Here is a 23,594-nt window from a genome sequence, read left to right on the forward strand (position 1 = left end):
AAGACCATCTGTATTCATCCATGTCATTGCTCAAAGAAAGTTTAGTGAGCCAGGGTAGAAAAATAAAGAGTTTTGTGAAGCAAATCTAGAATGAACGGTAATCCTAACTAACAAGATAAGGAATAAGAGTGTAGTCTTCACACTTAATATATTCAGTTCAAGCATTTATAAAGAAGCTTCCACATAGAAAATGGAAGATATTTATATGAATTCAGAAAAACTGGGTTCCCAATTCAGAGTACCCTAGGTGACTTTTGTCATTATCATCTTTTCTGATTCTTACAAAGTAAACCTAATTAAGAACCTCCCTCATTAGTCTTCCAGAAAAATTAGCACAGCTTATGCTAATTACTCCTGCAAAATTTAATAAACTCGTTGAAATGGGAATAGTCTAATGAGGTTTTATTTATTGAACTAAGATAACTCCAAGGAAAAAGGTTAGGACACAAGGATATCCAATGTGGTAATAAAACTACAATTTATTCAATTTCTAAACATGAACTTTATTGCAAACCTTTTAAATTCAAATATGAGTTACTATGTGAATATGTTAAATCAATCTCCACCTTAATTCAATAACTGCAAGTCATTTTTTGCTTTTTACTTTAACAATAATTACCACACATAGCCCTTTACCTCAACGATAATGAAATTTGCTGTTATTAGTTTCTGGTCATCAGCTATTAAACATAACACATTTGACTTTTCCCATGTCTACATATTCCAAATATCTAGATCCTTGCACACAGGCTGGTTTTTATAATTCTCAATCAAACAATCTGGCATTAAATAGAAACACAACCAGGCAGTCAACTCAAGATGCGCACATCATCCATTTACAAAAATTCCCTTCCAGAAGTTTTTGAAGTGACTTGACAATTGTCATAACTGTAAAAAGTGTTGGGGTCATATTTTTCTGACTATGTAGAAAGCTACCATAAATGAAGTAGAAACACATTTTCTAAATCACAGTATTTAACTGCTGATTTTGTTAATTCCACTTTTTTGACAGACTATGCCAAGCTGACCACTTGCAGCAAACCACTGGCAGCAAATAATACTGCCAAAATTTAACACAGAAATAGCTTATCCTGCACCACTGCCGTATGACCATAAAGCCTCTTCTATCAATCCTATAAATAGTTTTCCTGAATAACCACTACTAAAAGTCTTTTGACTGATAAAAATAGCACTGTTCTTCCAAAATCTGAAGGACAAGCAAAGGGAGCTAAAAATTATTGGTGCCCAAAAGGTGACTGCGTGTTAAAACTATGCTAAACCCTAACACAAGGATTGCCTGTACCTTCAGTCCTATAATTGCAAATTGGATGCATCTTGTAAAAACAGTTACTCCTGCTACTGAATGCAGGCCCCATAACCTATTTTTACAAAATATGCAGGGATTCACATCCATAAATCTGAAAGCAAATCAAACCCTAAGCACGTAACGCAGATATTATGCAATCAGTAATATAGAATCAAACTGGAAACTATGAAATTCAAACACAGTTGCCATCATTTTTTTTTTCCTTTGCAGCAATTTTATGGAATTGAAAAATCTTTTCTATTTCGCCCTTCCTTGTGTAAGTTCTTTTCCTGTTGTTATTCTCTTGTTAAAAATGGAAGTTTCACATATCAGCACAGACAGGACTGGAGCTTTTAAAACCTTTGGCAGACTGAAGGACAAATAAATTCTGAAAACTCAGATGCAAATAAAAATAGCTAAATGGGGTTTTGCATATCAGCTGGCATCACTGCTTGAAAAGACAGTTCATGGGAGACAGTGGCAACAGCCAGCAAATAAACGTATGTTGGGACTCGTGCAGATAAAACCAGGGTTTCAGCTGCTTTTCCAAGTACTCCTCTCTTAAGAGACAAAGATTGGCTAACAGCATTTTCTACTTTGTCAAACCAAAAAGGAAAAAAATAATGAAAAGGATAAATGTCATGAGTAATATCTCTAAAGCCACCAACAGTATAAAGTGCATACTTATTTTACCTAAATTGTTTGAACTACCCTAGCCAAGAAAAGGTTTTAAGTACCCTACTGGGATAGATGCAAGGCGGCAACAATAGAAGCCACACTAATGCAATCCAGGTAACACAATCCTGTTTCAAAAACACGGGCCGGGCTAATTACAGCGCTGCTGAGTCAAGTTTCTTACGCATCGCAACCCACAGAAACAGGTCAAAATCAAATGTTATTCAAACCACAGTCATATCAACCTTCTATATCAGAGTCACGGCTTAAAACCAAACGAAGAACTTAAAAGCTTAACCCATTCAAAAGCAAAAAAAAAAAAAAAAAAGCATTTTCATTGCGGGTGGCAAAGCAAGGTTCTGGTCATCATCTAAACCAAAAGAAACTGTGCGGCAGAACCAAATGCTGATAGTTTCAAAGTTTGGGGCAAATATTTGGGCTGGTCTTTTGATCAGAACACTTTCTTCCTAATAAAAGAGTAAAATCTGCTTAAAATAACAAATGATATTTTGAAGCGAGGTATTTAGGTGAAACAAACAGCATAAAGGTTATTTTTTTAAATCTTCTTTATCTGAAGATATATCTGCCATTGAAGAAAAAAAGAAACTGCATAATGGCATGTCTGTTTCTGTAGATAAACATGCTATATTAATTCTATAGGCAGCATACAACTTCATTACACTCTAAAGGTGGATGTTTTCAGCTTTGAATCAAAGAAGATATTAAGCAAAGTTATCAAGTTATCCAGCAAAGATAGGTGTCTGGTGAATATTAGAGAAAGATAGTTAAAATATCTGACTCAAATGCAAGCTTTGTAAAACTTCTGGGCAATCAAAATTGGGTTTAAGCCTAAAGAATCACGTAAGTCAAAATCAACAACTGATGTTTTGTCATAAACCACAATGAAGAATACTTTTTCAGTTAACTGAAAAATGATAAAGCCCCCCAAAAAGTAAAGAATTGGGAAGACAGATGTGCACCAGCGGGCGGTGGCGGGTGGGGGTGGGAGTGGGGCATCAAAAATCAGTATTACCAAACTCCAAAAAGGGCTTTTATTCAGCTGTTGATCTCCTCAATGACAGATCCGTCAGTCTTACTTGCAAGACTCTTCCAGCTAGTAGAGGGTGCTAGCTCTTTTCCTAGCTGACAATTGACAGTATCTATAAACCTTCCAGGCCATTTAACTCCCAGTGAGTAATGCTATGTAACAAATGGTTTATCATACATGTTTCCATACAATGAATTTCAATAATTAAAATGTAAAACGAATATTTGGAATGCGACTTTGCATAATCTGTGCACACAGTGACTCGAAATTGCGCCGAACAACTAAAACAGATTTATTGTTCTACAGTGATTTACTTGGTCATGTCAGATTAGTAATATGGATCTGCTTAAAAACACAATAATTAAGACAAGCAGGATAAATTAATCAACTTACAATGCAGTCTGAGCTACAATCAAACCCAGGAAATTACAGTAGAAAATCTTGGTTCACAGATCTCTTTAAAACTGCTTTTATGCATAAATAAAACCTTAAAATGTAGATGGATTACGTCCAACAGAACTACTGTAGCTAAAAGTGATAATGATTCAAACATTTTTCAAATAAAAGTTAAATATTTATAAGCACCCAACCACATTTCATAAATCACAAATTATTATTATTTTATTTCTGAAGCTTCCTGGCACAGCATGAGGATTGAGCCACAGAAAGTCAAGAAAGAAGAACATTCCTTTAGGAGCATGAATCAGACACAAAACTGGAGCAATCCGAGAAAGCGGGCCTCCAAAGAACATTCCATATGGCTTTCCCAGGAATCGCAATAGCTCGGCGCAGCAGATGAAGTCATGACCAACAGGCACCTTTCGGCCACATGCCTTCCTAACCCTCACCCGAGAGCCACACGAGGCAGGTGTTTCATCATAATGAGGAAAAGGAACCGCGTGAAAGTAGAGTGTCCCTACCTGTCAATTATCACTGGATCTGAGGGAGTCTCATTTCGGTTGCCACAGCTTTTCTTGTCACAACAGCGGCTGCAGAGCAAAAGCGAGAGGATTTAGTACAACCATTACAAATGTAAAATCATCATTTAGGCAGACAGAAGGTTCAAATTGCTGGGTTGCAAATGCTAGAATTACCACAAAGCCATACCTGGCAATCAACGGATCCCTGGGACAGAATATTCTGTTTGGGTCACCTATGGGTTAATGCCAGGTTTAACCTCTCCCTGCACAAAGGAGGGAGGGAGAGGGACTCTCCGAGCGAGGACTGACAGCCCTAAGATGGGGTCTCCCCATCACTGCCCGTGGAACTGGAAGACTTCACTGTGAGACGCATTATTATTACATCTACCCAATGAGAATATTCAGGGTTGTGGGTGGCTCAAACACTCTTCCCTCAAGATCACACTAATTGCGTGGAACACGTCAATAATGAGGTATGAGTGATTCTCCCCCTCCAGTCATTTTGTATTCAATGGATTCCTTTTTCTTCTCCTTTCTCTTTTATAGGAGACATTTCCTTCAATCGCAGCCTTCCTGAAATCTTAAAACTGTAACGGTCTGCTTTGGAACCATGTTCAGAATGTAAGAATGAAAGTACAACAGAATAATTAACACAAAGAGGAAAGATAAAACACAACAGAGATCCACATGTCCTCTGGCTTTTGTGCCCTCCACTGGTCACTGTGTAAGTTTTCTGGAAGCAGTATGGACGTGGATCCAAAGGCTGGCAAAGGCCTGACAGTGAACGCTCCTTATCAGATCAGAGAAGAGGCAGACATGGGCAAGAAAAGCATCTACTATCTGAATCCCACCCCATGTGTGACCTTAAAGTTGCCAGTGTTTTCTTAAACTGAGATGCTTCTAAAAAGTGAAAAAGTAAGAGTTTTCAAAAATTACCCATGGTCAATGCAAGAGTATCCATCTGAGACTTGTCTGCAAATAAGAAATATGTCCACTGGCCAGTCTATACCTCAGGGCACACTATAAAAGCATATATTTGATCAATCATGGAGGTGAGGGAGTTATGCAAGGGTTATACATTACCTGCATCACAAATAAAACATGCATTTTTTTCCCTCTTACACAAGCACACATATACACACACACTCATTCAACCTAGTGAATCATAGAGCCTAAATTTGGAGAGCTGTTGGAAAGAAACAAACACTGAACTTTATTTTCAGGACCCAGAAATATATGCCCGCACAGGGGGTCTTTCACCAAAGTTGGGAAGTCTCTCTCCTGGCCATTACTCTCTCTCTGAAAAGAGAATCAGCTTCCAAATTTGATGCTCATTTTATTTGTCTCTCATATTTTCAGAAAACAACAGCAAGAATTCTCTCTCCTTTGTCAGAGCCCCAGCCAAAAACCATACCACTCGACTTAGAGCTGCTCCCTTTCTGGTTCAGAGGAAACAATTTCCTCCAGGTCTGAGTTCAGCTATACTAGGACTTGGAGGGAAAGAAAGCCCAAAGGATCCCAACACCTAAGAGACAGATGTAGAAAAAAGGGACTGAGAAATCCAGTAGTTGACATGAATGCCAAAAAAGTAATGATAATTTTAAAACTAAACTTCACTATCTCTGAACTCTACCTCTCTGCACCTACATTCCAAGGGCTTGCCAGGAGAGTGCAGTGGTTAGAACACTGACTCTGGGCTCAGAGCTGCTTGTGGCACTGAAGCAAGGTACTTCACCTCCTGGAGTCTCAGTTTCCTCATCTATAAAATGGAATGACTGCAGTACCCACCTCTAAGTGTGAGGGCACAGGTCTCCAAAAAAAGGCCCATCAACAGAGCCCAAGTCTTTACCCAGGGAGAAAAGCAACGCATGGGAAGGCCTATTTATCCTTGCTTTTTTCCTTCTCTTTTTCAAAACAGTGATTGGGCAAATCTCCAGAGGTCAAAACCCTCACCATCATCCTAACTGGACTAAATGCCTTCCAGGGACCCTTCCAACTTGCCTGATGATAGTTTCAGACTAGAATCTACATCTCAAGATGATCTGACCCTCTCCCTCCTCACCGCACAACCCTCAACCAAGTCACTTTCATTTCTCGCTTGGACTCCGCAGTGGCCTCCCCTCCACTCTTCACCCACCACCAACAGCCAGAGTGATCTTTTCAAAATGTCAATGGAACTGTCACTCCACTGCCCTAGACCTTTTAAGGGCTTCCCACCACACTGAGAATAAATCTATGGCATGACATGGAGCCAGAACACCTCCCCATCTCTTGTCACTCTCCCCCAATGTGCCACACTCCAGCCTCACTAGCCAATTTCAGTCTCCACACTCAGTCTGACCCCAGGCCCAGGTGCAGGCAGGCCTCCGGGCCTGGACTGCTCCTCCTCCAAGCCCTCCCTAGCTAGCCAGCCTCTACCCGCTCTTTGGGGCATCCCAGATGGCTCAGGGGTCAAGAATCTGCCTGCAATGCAGGAGACCCGGATTTGATCCCTGCAGAAGGAAATGTCAACCCACTCCAGTATTCTTGTCTGGGAAAACACCTGATCAGAGGAGCCTGGCAAGCTACAGTCTGTGTGGTCACTAAAGAGTCGGACACAACTGAGGAACTAAACAACAGCAACCTCCCCTTTGGGCCTAGGCCTCTAGACTCCTTCCTCAGAGAAGATGACCTTAATACTTGATAGGCTGCTCCAAGTTTTTCCTTTCAGGGTGCTAAACACAAAGTAAATTATATTCTTATGTATATACTTATGTATTTTTTGTTACTATCTTTCTCCTCCCACCCCTCCCCCACCAACCCGTATGTTTCATAAAGGAACACACTGTCAATCTTATTTACCTAGCAGGTAGCTGTGGCCTGGGACAGAATAGAGAAGATCAAATAATGGTTGGTTGGTTGGTTGATTGGATGACTTCATGAATGAATGTAATAAACTAGGGGATATACAATCCAATAGGAAGGTAGCAGATAAAGGAAGCCATGCTGCCCCTCTGAGCAGACGCTGCCAAAGGAAGGAAGGTTCACCCCCACCCCACCCCACCCCCCAGATCACTTCCCCAGGCAAGGCTGCACTAGGCCTGAGATCTGCCCTGTGCGTTAAGCACTGTCTTCATCCCCTTAAAATATAAGTGCCCTTGAGTGAAGCCAGCTGAATCGAAGCACAGCCTAAGTGAGAACCACCCTCTCTGCTGTGCCCCAAGGGACCCAGGGCAGAAAGCAGATGCGAAGAACAGAGGTGTAGAAGGACGAATAGAAGAGGAATAAAACAAGGAAAATGGACTAAAGGGCTGGAGGTCACTTAACATCATTTATAAAGAAAACTTTACACAAAGTATGAAAAATAGCCCAACAGGTCTCCTGCCTCTCAGGTCATATCACTGCACTGGATAGTCATCATCCTCGAAATGGGATTCCTGGGCTCTGTGCTGTATCTGGGGCAGTAACAAAATAGTGTCTATGGTTTAAGCCCACTTTAAAAATAAATGCATATACACATATACATATATGTGTGTGTACATATATATGTAAATCTGGAACTGTGTGCAGCATTAGAAAGAATGAAGGTGGGTTTGTCCACATCATCAGAGAAAAAAGTCTACAGCATATTACGACCTGAGAAAGCCAAACTGCAGAATAGCATGTATGGTATGTGTGTGTGTGTGTTAGATCACTCAGCCGTATCCAACTCTGAGATCCCATAGACTGTAGCCTGTCAGGCTTCTCTGTCCGAATGGAGCGAGTTGCCATTTCCTACTCCAGAGGATCTTCCCAACCCAGGGATCAAACTCACATCGCTTGCATCTCCTGAACTGGCAGGTGGATTCTTTACCACTAGCGCCACCTGGGAAGCCCCATATGTATGGTATGGGTATGGTCCAACTTCTGGGAGGAAAAAACCAGTAGGAGAAATGGAGGGAGGAGAGGAAGAAACAAATTGTCACAAGTCACCCTCAGGTCCCTCAAATGTCTGCACAAAGGGACAGCCTGTGAAGGCCCTTCCCTTCCCACCCCCGGAGCTCTCCAGCCCCTCATCCTGCTTTACTTTTCTTCCAGGCACTCATTTTATTTTAATTTTTCTTCTTTATTGTCTTTATTTTTCTTCTTTAAATTTACTCTTCTTCCTTATTGAGTACAAAGGGCTTAGATTGTTCCGTTCATCTCTATGTCCCCAGCAACCAGAACAGAGCACAGCACACAGTAGGCTCTCTGGAAGCATTTTTTGAATGAATGAATGAATACAAATTTCAAAGAAATAGCCTACAGGGAGTGGAGTAAGTGGAGAGGAAGAGAGTGTACATATTCCACTTCTGTACTTCTGCAGTCTTTTGACTACAATATTATTTCCCTATCAAAAAACTAAAAATTAACTGCAAATTGGGAAAAGAAGGTCTTCCTTTGGGCTGAGCCAGCATCTACCCTCCTGAATCTCCCTACTTCTAATGCAAAGCCAAGCAGAACAAAGACCTGTCCTTCCTTCCTTCTCCATGATGGCCTATCTCTCCTTTCCTCTCTCCTCCAAGCTGAACTGCCCCCTCCCACCCAGTTCCCTCTACTGAACCCAGAAGGACCAAGAAAGGTGAGTACCAACCTTTACCATACACAAAGCAGGCATTAACCAAGAAGGGCAGGATGGAGGGAGAACAGAATGACTTGTGTTTAAGGCAAAAGAGGTTTTGGGCTGAAACAACACAGTACCTGGAACAACAGACACAAAAGCACTCCAAGGGAAAAGCTGCCATGTTAACAGAAGAATCACTGTGCTAACTCCATCGTCATGATGGCGTGACTGATGGATCTTCATCCCCTCAAATGCTGTTCTTGAGAGTCTTACTATGTGTATCAGGCACTGCACCAGGCACAGACCTGGCATTTGCTCCCTAAAGCAGGCATCTATCAGGGGGCTTGGAGTTTCCTCATTTGCCTTGTCACAAAGCAGGATTCCCACTACTTCACAGCCGTTCTCAACGTGCACCCCAAGTGGCAGAAGACCAGTGTGGCCCAATCACAGGAGGGGGGACCCTGCCGCACCTGGGGTCCTACATACACTGTGGACTCAAAACAGCAGCCCTTTCCCCAGCAAGACTGTGTATCCCTCAGACAAGCTTGTCCAGGGAAAGGCGAGCTTGTGAGTCTCTTTCTGAGCAGCATGGCACAGGCAGTGCATCTCTAGCGCACCTACGCATGGCTTCATAAACCAGAGCGAGAGGCGCTTCCATCTTCACCTCAGGGACATGGAACTTCTTCCCAGAAGTAGAGGCTCTCTTAACTGGAAGAAAGCATCACCTCCACCTCTAAGTTTTACAACAGAAAGCAGGCCTATCTTACCCATTTAGCCAAAATGCCTGGAGAATGAGCATATGGTTATCCGAACAAATTGATTAACAGTGGTAAGTTCATTCTTCCCCTCAGTTAACCAACATAGTCAACTTTTCCCATTCTTAAAAAAACAGACCTGCTCCTTCTTTTGTTGAGTTGATTTCTTCACTGCCCAACTATCTCCTTGACAGAGTCTCCTTCACTTCTTGCCACCTGCATCCCATAAAACCTGGCTTTCAGGTTAGCACCTACTTGAATGTCCTCTCTTGAAGTTCACCAGAGACTTTCTGGTGCTCTTCTCAGTCTTCAGGTCCATGTGGATCTCCCCACACTTATTATGTGGATGGCTCCCTGCCTCTGAAATACCCTCCTTTCATTTCTATCTCCTGTATGCTCAAGGTTCTTCTTCCTAATTCTCGAATGCACTAAGAGTGACATTGTTCCTCAAGAATGTATTCACGGCCTCTCCTCTTTCTAATGCCCGATCCTGCGTAAGCCCATAGCTTCACCTCGCACCTTTGTGAAAAGACTTCAGAAGTTAATTATCCTTCACCCTGACTGCCCAGATCCAGGCCACAGGCTCACCATCTGCAGACCTCTCCCCACAGAAATCCCACTTGGACCACCAACAAATGGACCAAAACACTCCTTCACACACCCTCTAAAATCCCTGTCCTGTCTCATCTTCCTCCCAATCCCTGCAAACACATCCTCCCTTCTCTGAGCAGCCATGGTCTTTGACCTCATGTCTCATCCCAGTCCACTCTTTCTACAGCACTGTCTAGTTACCAGCTTCAGGTCTCATCTCCCAGGCTAACCTGTCAGCTCTCCTACTGCAGGGGCCAGTCCTTTCTGGCTCTTCATTCCACTGTGTTTTTACAAAGAAGAGAAGAGTGAATGAAAATATCCTTAACCAGCATACCTAGAATGAACAAAGCATGTTAACATCTTAGCAGACATTTCCCTTCCTTTGAGCAGTCTCTTACCATCTTTCCCTCTGAGCAACTATGTGCCAGGTACTTAGCTAGACACTGCAGGTGTTGCTACCACTGCTCCCACGACCTTCACTGCTTCTATTAGTATCAATGCTGATACTCTGCTGTGACTACTGATAACAACAATCAACATTCAGTACATACTATGTGTCAGGTACCAAGATACGCATTTACAGGGGTTATAGGATTCAATCTTAATAATGACCCTATGACAGAAGTCATAGTTTCACACATTTCTCCTCATTTCACATATAGGCAAATAAAGCAGAGAGGAAAACTGGACAACTTCTTCATCTTCAAGGAGCTCTTAGTCCAGCAAAGAAAGACCTGCCCTAGACATACAGTTACAATGTGCCGAGTGTACAGTTACAGTGCGCCGAAGGAAAAGTACAGGATACAATAGGAGCGCAGAACAAGGGGGCCTCACTCAGGCCAACAACCAGGGACGCTTCTCTAAAGGAACCACGCCTCAGTGGGAATCTGAAGAACGAAATGAGGAAAAGCCAGCCCAAGAGGAGGGAAAAACAAGGCATATCAAGGGCCCAGGCTAACCCTGAGAGCTCATGGTCCACAAGGCATAAGGCACTGACAGTGGGGAAAGAAGGCTTTCCTAAAGACAGCACTCATCCCCTGCGATTGTCCTGTGTCCTGGAAAGGAAGAAAATCTGCTTCTACCTGCCTGGCGGGGACTGGGAACTAGACTCACCTTCCAAGCAGAGTTTCTCTTTTCCCTTCACACTTTAAACACAGGATGTGGAGGTGCATAAAATCAAATTCTTTGTGGAATGAATCCTGCTTTTACATTTTGAAGAGCTTCATCCCCAAGTATTAACAAAATGTAAAGATGACTGGTATGATAAATTCCAGTTACCCAAAATGCAGAACCTCTCCCAGAATTCCATGGAAAGAGTTCTATGCCATCAAGTCAAAGGGGTTTTGTCTCAAAGAGAGACAGTAATTATAATCCCATGGCAGCAAGTCCTTTACATAGCTCACGCAATGGATTACCCTCTCAACAGGACAAAACTGATATTTTATATTTGCAACCACCTTATATGTAATTCCCTGATGCTTTTTTTTTTCTCTGCCGACAACAAAACAGAATCATCCCAAGCCCTTTCCTGTCACTCTAAATTCTGTCTCCTTTACCATAGCTTCAATGTACTATAAATATACCTCTTTTGTGACATAAACGCAAAGTTTTATTGTGCCGTTAGCCTTGATAGAAAGCACTGCAGAAAGTTGTTTAGAAATTAAATATCTAAAACAAGCTATTTTAAAATCCAAGGCCCTCACTATTTCATGTCTGCAATGAAGAAATTTCATCTTAGGGAAAGCAAGCTGTCTTTCACACCATATGGTTAATGGTGGTGCATAGCAATTAGCCAGGCTGATTAATGGTGAACAGACTCTAATTTTATGCTTATAATTGAGCCTGCATTTGCACCCCTGGTGCAAATTCAGCACATCCCAACTTCCACTTACAACAGGCAAGAAATCAAGAGAAATAAGATGGTGTGGAAAGTGAGAATTTTTTCTGAAGCCCCCTAAAGAGCATCAGATTTGCAATTTAAAAGACTGGTAGCCACACAATAGATGACAGGCTTATGTAATAGGGTCATGGCAGCCTGGTAAACAAACAGTACCCCTTCCACATCTATAGGAGCCAGGAAAACCTTCATCTGTAACATTACCAGAATGACATTTTGAATATGACTTTTCCCTTTTAGCCACACAATACAAACATCATTTGCCTTCAGTGGCTTGAGGATTTTATTTTTTGCTATTTTTATGTTTCTGAAAAATAGAAAGAACATCAGCAGTAAAGCACCCCAACCAGCATAATAAAATACTTTGGGCCAATGAATTTTAAGAACAAGAAAAAATATAAACTGCATTAATAGAGGGTAGGCTTGTGTGTGAAAGGCATAATGTATCTTCAAGTATTTTAAGAATAGAATTATTTCTAGCATAGTCCAAACATGTACAGATATGAGATGCAAATCTATGATTTACAGATATTAGTCAGCCTATTGCTTGAGATCCATCTTCCTGTCTGTCTCCAGTTTGCTAGAATTATATGGAATAGAATACAGAAAACTCATTCTAACAAAATGCTAATTGTGGGAAGGTAAAACAGAGATATGGTTGGAAAAGCAGTAATATGAAGGAGGTCATTTTTTAATGTTCTTCAAAATGATTTTACTCATTTATTCTGAAAAGTGCAGCTCAGCTCTAATTGTGCAACTGCTGTATGCAGTATAACACTAATTTTGCCTAAAAATATCTTCTAAGAAATCCCTGACTGTATTTTGGGATTTTGTTGCTGCTTTAAAGTTAGAGAAAAGTAACCTGTTTGGGGAATAATTAATAAATTTTACAAATCACTAAAGTGAAAACTTGTGAAACTCCTGTATATTTTAGAATAATATATTAGAGGTATGTTTTTAAAAAGGAGAACAAGAAATTTTGATTTACATACATAATTGTATATGTAGAAGAAGTTAATATTTGAGACTTCAGTAAGGAAACATGTTCATCTCTTTTCTATTTTATTTCCACCTGTAGAGTTTTCAGATTGCTTTCCCACAAGTCCCTGAGCAGCAAATAAAGCCCACCCATGCCGAAGTAGCAGCTGAAATCCCTACATGAATTGGTCAGAAATAGTCAGGAGTCAGGCACGCTTTGTGCCAGGAAAACCCGCATGGCTAACAAAGCAATTAGTAGCCCTTCTCTGATGCAGAGTGTCATCGTCATGCTTTATCCAATTACTCAGAATATATCGGAAGCAAAGTGCCAGTGTTATCTGATAAAGAATAAGAACCTAAACTGCAAGTTAAAAGGCTGTTTTCTGGTTTATTCTCTCCCACATGAAGGGTTGGCTGAGGCCAGAGAAGTGAATGTGGTCTGGTTTCACATGCAGCTTCAGACAAAAATAAAGATACTCATTTGTGGACAACATGAATGTTCACACCTTTCAGGGACTCATCTTTGCTATCTTTCCAAAAACACACCACATTTAAGAAATATTAGCTACACTGTCACAGTTGTATAAAAGGTAATGAAGATTAAGAGATCAGATGCAAGGTAGGGGTAGGGGCAGGGAACCACATTCAGTTCAAGGAGGAATGATGCCTATGTGGATGGTCATATTCTTAAGTCGAAAAATTAAAAAGAGGAACTATAACTTTCAAGTCTTATCCAAACAGAGACTTCTGCTGACATCAATAGAACTCTTACTCATTTTACCAGCAATGCAGTTGAGCGCATATATTAACACTAAAAGGGTTATATTATATTTCATTCGATTGACAGGAAAAGGGGAAGGGCACTGTTTTGTGCCCATTAACAGTGTGATATCAAAATGGAAACATAATTTTTAGGATGAAATCTAATAAATAATTGAGAACCACTGTGATGTCTGACACTTTACTACCAAATACATCTAACAGTTTTTAGTTTTGTTTAACAGGACAGAAACGTATACACCAAAATAGGCCTGAACTCACCTAGAATTCAGAGGTACAAATTTGAGATACAAATTCATCTTCTCTTTGACAATTAAAGAGAGAACATGGTATTCCTTACCTGCACATGATCTCGTGTGTGAGCAACACTCGGCACATTTCTGGGTTCTTATCTTGGCCTTCATATACTATGGCCTGTAAACAAAGGAGGATTTGAGTTAAGAATGGAACTAAATAGCAGAGAAAAAACTATCACAGCCGGTTCTTGACCATTTACCACCACCCCAAGCAAGGCCAATTAGCTTTCAGAGCCAAAGCCCTCACCGGGCTGACCCTTTCAAGACAGTTGATGAGGATCAACCCACATGGAGTAGAAGAGGATACATTCCTCTTTGTCCCATCAACCACCTTGTTATAATGCACATCTCTGGATACTTGTATGAGACGGGCTTCTGTTGTCAAGACAACCACAACTCTCTCTTTAATTCAGAATAAAAATAAATCTAATCAATGGGGAAGGGAAAATCCAGAAGGGTTTAGGAGATTGAGATACTAGTGATTTAAAAAATACAAAAACACATGGATTTGATTTTTAAATAATTGTTATTTGTCACCTCATCTTACTACTTTCAGCTCCAAATTGTAATGTTCTAGAGGTAAGCAGTAGAAAACAAGTGAGGGTATGGTTAATAAGTCCACTCACTGTCTTCTTTGAGATGATTCATCAATCAGGGGAGACCCTTCCTGCCTACATGAAAACATGTGTTCTTCAGGGCGTATACCCACCCAAACAGTAGAATCTGCCTGCATATGCTGGGGGAAGGATGAGGGGAAGTTACGCCATAGTTATCTCCCTCAACCAAGAAGAACTACATTTGACTCCAAAAATTTGGAGTCCCAAACCACCTCACCATCCAAGATGTTTTTGTCTGCTTTTACTTAAATGTGTACAAACATTTTCCTTAAGGTCACCAGAAGTTTTCCTGAGACCTCTGCTTCTGGAAGATCTACCTGTTAATACCTGGGCCAAAGAAAAAAATCATAGCTATGGGTAGAGGAGAGTGCTCTACATGGGTATACATTTTAACTAACAACAATGTATCACTGCATGATACTAATATAACACAGCTTCAAATTGTTAATAAAATTCTTTCACACATTCAGATAACTCTCAGTTTCTTGGTGATGAAACTACCTAAATTAACCAGAGATTTTTATTTTTATTTTTTTTTTAAGGACACACAGAAACTACAGTATCTAACTTGTATTTGGCTGAAATGTGCTCTCTTTATGAACCTGGGACTTTCAAAACCATAAATGATGGGGGACACCTTATGAAACTGTGTGTGCAAACCCTCAGAACAGGCTCTGATTTTATGTAACTCCATAACAAAACAAAAACTGCAACAAATTAAAAAATGACAAAAAGAACCTGAATAAGGAAAAAACGGTTCTGTACCACTCACCCATCAAAAGCCTTTTTTTATGGCTGGCCTGCTATAACCCTGTATTTTTAATGTTTTATTTTGCCATAATTTTAGACATACAGAAAAGTGGCAAGAATATATAAAGATTTCCAAGATACTTTACCCAGATACTTTACTTTACCCAGATGCTTCCAATGTTTACATTTTAGTAAACTAAATTTATTCATCTTTCTCTATTTTCTTTTCCTGAACCACTTGTTAACTGCAGACATGCCCTAAATATTTCAAGATGCACTTCTTTAAGACAAGAAATTCTCTTACATAACCACAGCACAATTATCTGAATCAGAAAATGAACATTAGTACAACACGATAATGTAAACACCTGAGATTCACCGGTTGGGCAATGATGTCCTTTATAGCAAAATACAACAAACACCCTAACAATCACCGCATCCAATTGTGATAGCGCCTTCAATAAGAAATATTCCTGAGTGTTATTTCATGACACTGACACTGTTGAAGAATAGAGGCCAGTTATTTTGTACTACCATCCTCAGTTTGGATTTGTCTAATGGTTCCTCGGACTAGTTTTGCAACTCCGGGCTGGAATGCCACAGACATGACGCCGAGTTCTCCTCAGTGTATCACATCACTCTCTCAACGAGTTCCACCAATGGCAGTAAACTCTGACCATTTGCTTAAGGGAGTGCTTGCCACCCATCAGAGAGCACAGCCAGATCTGTGTAAAGTCACTACTTCACTTTACGTAATTCCTAACTATCTTCTGGTTAAATCGCATATGTGGTGCTAAAAACTTTTAATTACGCTCTTCTGCAAAATCCTATTATCACTCCATGTTTTGTATGTTAACACCCCTGATAACCTCTGTTTCAACTTTAGTTTTCTGTCACACTAAACTAATACAAGTAACTTGGAAAACAAAATTCACAAGTATTAATGGGATTTTCCCTCCTGTTTAAAAAATAATAATTTGGCTTTTTTAAGGAGGAAGGAACATCAATTACATCAGACCTTCTCATTTTGATTCTTTCTAGATAATACCAGTATTATTTTTACTGAGACTACTGGTTCCTCTGAAATCAGTGGACCTATGATGATACTCCATTAAACATAGGCTGCAGTGAAAATATGTTGATGACGCCCCCAAAACAGTAGATGATCCACGGACTCCCAAGAATTCCATCTTTTTATCTTTGGTGACTGAATGTCATTTGCTGCAGGCCCAGGGCCTCCGTAATACATCTCTACCAAATGTCAACCTGCCACTTCACTTTTGGCAGCAGAGACCTCCTCTACATCAAGCACAGAAAAATGAAAGCATGAGTTCGGATTTGCTCAGAAATACTTAAACTCTGGGGACAAATGGAAGCAGGAAACTTCTGCTGTCCCTTTCCTTGGGGCCTCAACACAACAAAACTTTTCAGCATATAAACACAGATAAACAAGTGCTTGCTGCTTCTCTGACTTCTGAAATAAAAGCAAATGAAACAGTCTTTTCCCTCTCCTTTTAAAGAGTAGAACTAAAATCCTGGAAATAAAGTAATCTAGAGCCTCAGTGTCATAGCACTAGCTAGCTATACAGTAGAACTCCATTAAAGGCATCTCCACCTCCAACCTCGCCTGCTTTGTTGTTGTTGTTGTTGCTTTTACTGAGAAAACTTATTAACACACACACACACACCATGCCATCTTATAAAAATATGGTCTGAGAAATCAACATTCTGATGAGATCCAACATAGGAAAACAGGATAAATCAATTTTGATAAATGTCTCTGATGTAGACTGTCAACAAGACAGACTCTCTAAAAAATGCCAACAAGTTCTCTCCGGCTTTCGCACACATCAAGTCTCTCTACCATCTACATTTAGTACACACGTCAAGACTGGTTCACAGTTCAGCAAACCCAGACTTCAAGCCTAAAATGAAAGGGATCCTCTAGCACAACTTAGGGAAAAGTTTCTGCTTTTCTTCGTAATTTAAATACGTGCCTCTGTAGGGTGTGAGTAAAGCTACTTGAGGCTTGGATCAGCTGGGAGATCACAAAAGCTTATAAACAGCATTGACCACTTTAAGTGAAACCATTTTAATAGACATCTGGTTTAGGACCTAGACAATGGAACACCAAGAAAAAGGCTTATTTTCATCCTCCATAGTAAATCATGCGTCTGCTCACTGGGAAGAAGGTAGTCTGCTGTGAGACCGACAAAGACAACAGTGGTTTAAATAAATCAATGCGTTCATCAGGGGTAAGAATGGGAGGCCTGTTACAGAGGTGGACAAGAGGGAGAGAGAAAACATATAAAATATATTATTTAAATAAATGAATAAATAGTGAAGCAACCAAAAAAAAAAAACCAAAAAAAATACAATATCAGGTAGAAAAGATGTTTACATTAATCCTTCCAATGCAAATGTAACCCTTAAGGCGGCAGGAATGCTTCTACAGGAAGAAAAGGAAAAGAATAAACAGCACAAAATTTGTCTTAGCTTTAAAAAGCTAGTGAAACTGATAAAAAAAAAAGTTGTCAAAACTTGACAAATTTGGAAATTTATTCTTCTGAATATACTAGCCTCCCTTTTCTTAATGCTCTCTTCTAATGAGCATAATGAAATTATCACAATTATTTTAAATACCCCATTGATTTTCATATTGAAGGTTTTTTCAGAAATAATTTTTTATAATTAACAAAAATGAAGGAAAAATAAGAACTGTTAAACTTTTACATCCTTACACAGCAACACTGTCAGAGGTTTACTGTAAGAGGATGAAAGGCCAGCAGTTTCAAATGCCCAATTATACATTAACCTACACCATCTTTGAAAAGAAATAAAATCAGTCAATTGAGAAACTCTGCCTTGGTTGCTACTGTTTTAGAAGGCATCTTGTGAAGTACGGTTCATCTCTGCATTTCTAAAATACCACTGGGTCTTAAAAGTTAACTGAAACCTACTACAGATAAAGACCACGCAGTAAAACAAAAAATACATGGTGAACTTACACTGGGATCACACATCAATGGGATGCCAAAGGAAATACAGAGAACTAAGCATGATTTTATTTGTTTACTTTTCTAATAGTTTTAACTCTTTGTGTCCCATGCCAAAACAAAATGGGCAAAGAGAACACTTTTGACTTTGATTCATCAAAATCTGAAAGGATTTTAGGAACAAAATGTTTTCAGTAGTGTTTTCAGTAGGAGTCTTCTGGTTTACAAACAAACCATCAGAGACTTGTCATCATCAACTGAGAAAGACAGAAAGAGAGAATGAAAGGAAAGAAAGAATAGAAGGAAGGAAGAAAGGAAGACAGACTCTGTGGTTTAGTTGCTAAGTCATGTCCAACTCTTGCGATCCCATGAACAGTAGCCCGCCAGGCTCCTCTGTCCATGGGATTTTCCAGGCAAGAATATTGGAGTGGGTTGTCATTTTCGTCTCTAGAGGATCTTCCAGATCCAGGAATCGAACTGGGATCTTCTGCATTGCAAGCAGATTCCTGCATTGCAGGGGATTCTTTATCGACTGAGCTACAAGGAAAGCCCAGACAAGTTACCTATAACTAACAAAAACTCCTAATTTTCTATTTAAATCAAAACAACAACCTTGAAAATATGTCACTCATTTTTTTTTTTCCAAACTGAAAATAAAAAGCCAAACCTAATTTGTCACCTTAAAAATACATTCACAAACACACAAAGTATCTCGCTCAACCAGGAGTAAAGTGTCCTCTAAACACAGTCAACATGCCTTTGGCAGCAAAATGCCAAGAACTGAAACTAATCAAAAAATAATATAAACACCTACACTATCAACATACAGTAACATTAATCATTACATTCGACCACCAAGTTCTAGTACTTGTGATTAAAAAAAAAAAGTATTAGCTAATGTGGTTCGAGAAACTTCTAGTAGGTGAGGGAGTCTCAGTTAAAAATTAACCTATGCCAAAGAAAACACTACAAATTTGACATTTCATAAACAATTGTGTCAAACAGCAATCCAAAATTAATAGTGGAATAAATTTTTAAAATTATTTTGCTTCAATTAGCAGTTTTGCTACTGGTGAACAAATTAATACAAAAATGTAACTTAAGCTCAGCCGCTAAGCAGGCCTGTTTGCAGAAGTAAATTAGGAAAGTTGCAAAGGAATGATATCATATTCAGTAAGCTGTTCAGTTACATCACAGCACTGAATAAAAAGAGAATGTGTACCAAAAGCAGTTAGCTTCAGAATGCATCTTTTGTGCCTCAAAGAAATAAAATCTCTTATATTATTCAAACACCAAGATAAAAACTGAATCATTATAACAATATCATACGATATTTCTTTTTCTAGCAGTAATAAAAGATATTTCACTCATATGATAACTACATTTACATCTATATTAGCAGATACAACTGGCTTTGTTAACTCAATGGGGTAATAAGAGTAATAATAAAATAATAAAAGCAGAGAATTTATTAAGCACTTAATATATGCCGGTCACTGTTCTAAGCACTTTCCATGTATGAATTCATTTTCACAACAGAGCTTCCAGGTAAGTGCTACCATTCCTTCCATTAGTTTCCAAATGCTTACACATTTTAATAACTAAGACCAAATCATCCTTGCGCGACAACTATATAAACAATTCACCAACATCCAAATACTTCTCCATCCCTCTCAGCAATATAAGACATGAGAACAGACTGTCCATGCAGTCATACAAGTTCAATAAATGCATCGCTACTAATACGTTCGTTTTTAATGCTGTTCAAACATTCACATGGAAACAGCTCTAGCGTAAATATCCCCGAACAAATGGCTGTATATTATCCAGGAGGGAGCAGTTGGACCGCCAGACTGGGAAAGTACTAGGCCATCTGGCTCCAGCAATCTCTCCAAAACCATCAGCTTTGTTTTCACCCCCAGACTCCAAACAACACATTTTCCACTGTGATGAGTTTACATTTTCCCAAACACAGGTCCTGATCATGCATAAAAATTCCAAACTTCTTCATTCCTCTATGTGCAAGGAAATTTAAATCACCTGCATTTTTGACATGTTACCAAAAGAGAAAGCTGCTGAAATATGGCTCCTAACTATAAACTTGCCCTGTCCTTTTCTGTTTGCTTGTTTCCTCAAATAAATGAAAGAATCTCTCTGCTGGCCTTGTTGAATTCCTTGGGAAATTATTGATACACTAAAAATGTGTTTATCTACCAATGAAGGACCACAAACAGAAAGAGCTGTTAATCAATTCTACGTGGCTGTGGCAGGATATAATGAAACAATCAATAGGAAAAAATGCACTTGCATCAATAACTTAAAGTACCGGGAACATCAAAATAAATATGTAAAGATTAGCTGGAAAGAGAACTATGACAGCAGTTCTGATTATTATATCTTAGACTTCTCACTGCTCTGGGGCTTTTAAGGAGTCCCCTCACCATACTGCCTACCTTCAAATCCATACACACCAGGATTATGTGACTATTAGTTTTCCCTTTCTAAAAAAAGAGCTTTGGTTTGGGGGCAGGGAGTGTTTGTTTTTGATAACTTAACGGAATTTAGTACTCTTTCTTTGAACTATAAAAATGTCGCTTTTTTTCAAAGCAAGATGGTAGGAGGGAAGAAAAATTAAAGGTTTTTAAAAAAAATAATAATTTAACAATAACTCACTGAAGCAACCACAGAACACAACAATATTTCAAATACTACAGGAAAATCTGAACAGAGGCATATCAAACCTCAAACCTCTCTCACTGAGTTCATTTGCGTTTCCACAGTAGATACTGCTGTTAGATGCAACAGCCATAAACTTCTGGATCCTACAGGCCTTTCTGCATGCTCTCTAATGGAATACCAAAAACAGCAATGACACAAAAACAACCTATTTTTAGTCCAGCTAAACTTGGTTTTGAAAAACTCTTCCCAAAAGCAAGCTTATTTTCTAGTTGCGGACAAGTATTTAAAATATCATTATATCCTTTTTGTTCTATAAAAAAAAAGTACAGGGATGAGAGGCTCAGATCCTTACACGTTCACTTCTAATAAAGCTTCCCCTTTCCTGGTAGAGTCCAAAATTAAAAGTCATTACCCAAAATAGTGTAATGAGACACTTTGAAAAGGTGTGAAATACTATGTCATACCAATACATCTTGGTTGATTGAGTACATTTCTGTTTGATCTCAGTGCTACTAACTCCACCCAAGATCAGGAACACTCTACTAAAATATCAAGTGCACAGCTAGTTTTGAATTCTGCTTGCCAAAGATTCCCTTCGAGTTTTAACCCCAACTTGTGAGTCAAAGATATGACATCACATACATAAAGCTGCATCTGATATGAAAAATGTTATGATAAATTAGCAGCTAAGACACTTGAACTATACCGAGATATTCCCTCTGAAATTTATGATGTTATTAGAACTCATCACACACTGAAATTATTCCATTCTGCAACAAAATTCTAAATATCAAAATTGTGAGTCTATCTGTAAGAATTTCACAGGGGAAAAAAAGTAAGTATTTAATCAGTCACCTATATCAAGCTTCTGATTGAAGGGGTCACTGCATATTTAACTAAAATCAAAAACTCAAGAAATTTAAAAGTCAGACTTGGCATTTTAATGATCATAGAATAATTTCAAAGCTAGATGAGAATCCACAGTTTTACTTATCAAAGCTAGAACAAAATAATTACATCACAGCTAAGGAGAGTTAGGCTCTTCATGCTGATCTGCTTTTTGAAGACTATTGTATTAGCTGTGTACACAAGAAGCTAACCTACTTCCCAAACTCTCACAGCACATAATCAAGGAACAAGCAACCGGATAACGGGCAGAGATTGCCTTTCAAAGTAAAAGCTACAGAGAAGGCATTAGACAACTATTATGAAAGCAAACAGGTATGCCTGGAAAAACCTTTTTTCTTGATATTTTTAGACTAAATTCAGATAATTACTAAATTTGTTTTTCAGGTCACTCCCCACCAAAATACGTAATTGCCTACATTTACAATTTTAACTTTCAGTGAGATGTCACAGTATGGCAAATGACTTTCTTATATCTGCTCCTACTACACTTTATTTTATTCTGGTCCCACCTCCACCCTCACAACTGATAGAATTTATGAAACCAAACAGTCAAAGAATGCCTTACACTGTAATTTTTCTTAAGCTCTATGACCCTGTTAGTAAAATTATATTAGATGTACTGCTTTATAAAACTCAAGATTATTTTTCCACCATAGAACAGTGTGTAAAGTCAGCTCATTTCATAATAGGAAAATCAATTCTTGTGGCACTTTTTCTTTTTTTTTTTTACAGGGCCTAAAATAAAGTTTTGAGAAAAGGTATCACTTCAAGCATGTCCTAATTTTATGTTCCTTACAACTGTTCACTTCATAGAGTTGCCTATAATTTAATATTTAAGTGGCCAATATTTCACAAGCAGACAGGTCTTATATACTGGTTTGTGGGGATGTTTTTATCTTTTAAAAATTAAACTCTAATAAGTACATAGTTTGGAATATGTATTAGAATTCATACTTTCCCTCTTCCCCTCCCATCTTTTCTTTCCTCTGATGGAAATGGAAGAAAAAGATATCCAAGGTATCAAACACAATTTTTTACACAAAACTCCACTTAAGACATTCTTGATTTGATATCATTTTTTTTAAGTTCCTGAAATCAAGTTTTTGTGGCTTTTTATTTGGCAGGAAAAACATTTTAAAAAAAATACAGTGTGTCCAAATGAAAGGGAATTAGCCTATATAATGATCAAAGCCAGTATAATAATAATAAAACAATGATATTAATTAAAGTATAAATGTGCATTTACTCTGAACGATCAACTAAGAAAACAGATCTTCAAGAAAGTCAAATATTTAGGCTAATAATTTGAAACAGATTTCAAGAGATATGTATTCTTCATTTTAAAAAATACATTTCATCCTCTCATGTTTTTTACTTGGCTCACAATGAAATATGAAGGTAATAATTACAATTAGCTGTTATTTAATTGGTCCTTGCTGAGTAGATTTTAAAACTTCCAACAGCTGGGTGCATTTTATACAACATATTTAAGCCATGGGTCTCTAAAAACAATGTTTAAATATGCATGTATATCCTAAATTGAAACTTTCCAAGCCAGTATCTCTGAAAACTTTGTCCCCCTTTTTAAAGGGAATATTTTAAAATCACAATCAAGCAAATGAGCTTTAACCCTCTCACTAAATTGGTGGTTAGTACACAATGGGTAACTTTCTCTTTGTTCTGATTTCTTTCCCCCACCCAATAAAACTGTCTCCTTTTTTGTTACTAAATCCTCCAGCTACCTAACCAGATATTTAATTGCTAAACTTTTTCTTAAAATTAAAAAAAAAAAAGTTTCTGCCCCTCGTAAAAACGTCAGCCCTCTTTTCTGACTCG

At 38.8% G+C, this 23,594-nt stretch overlaps 1 protein-coding gene across 5 annotated transcripts in view; it reads right to left on the reverse strand.

Annotated features, from left to right (window-relative positions):
- EBF1 (EBF transcription factor 1) overlaps window positions 1–23,594 on the reverse strand; it is a 410,418-nt gene that overhangs the window by 376,698 nt on the left and 10,126 nt on the right. For all 5 annotated transcript variants that reach the window (XM_061151851.1, XM_061151850.1, XM_061151849.1 and 2 more), the window contains 2 exons: window positions 13,852–13,925; window positions 3,950–4,018 (listed from right to left, as the gene is read on the reverse strand). In XM_061151851.1, coding sequence (XP_061007834.1) covers window positions 3,950–4,018; window positions 13,852–13,925 — 143 coding nt within the window. The remainder of the gene's footprint in view (window positions 1–3,949; window positions 4,019–13,851; window positions 13,926–23,594) is intronic.

Source organism: Dama dama, chromosome 9 (genome assembly GCF_033118175.1).
Source record: "Dama dama isolate Ldn47 chromosome 9, ASM3311817v1, whole genome shotgun sequence".
Lineage (NCBI taxonomy): Eukaryota > Metazoa > Chordata > Mammalia > Artiodactyla > Cervidae > Dama > Dama dama.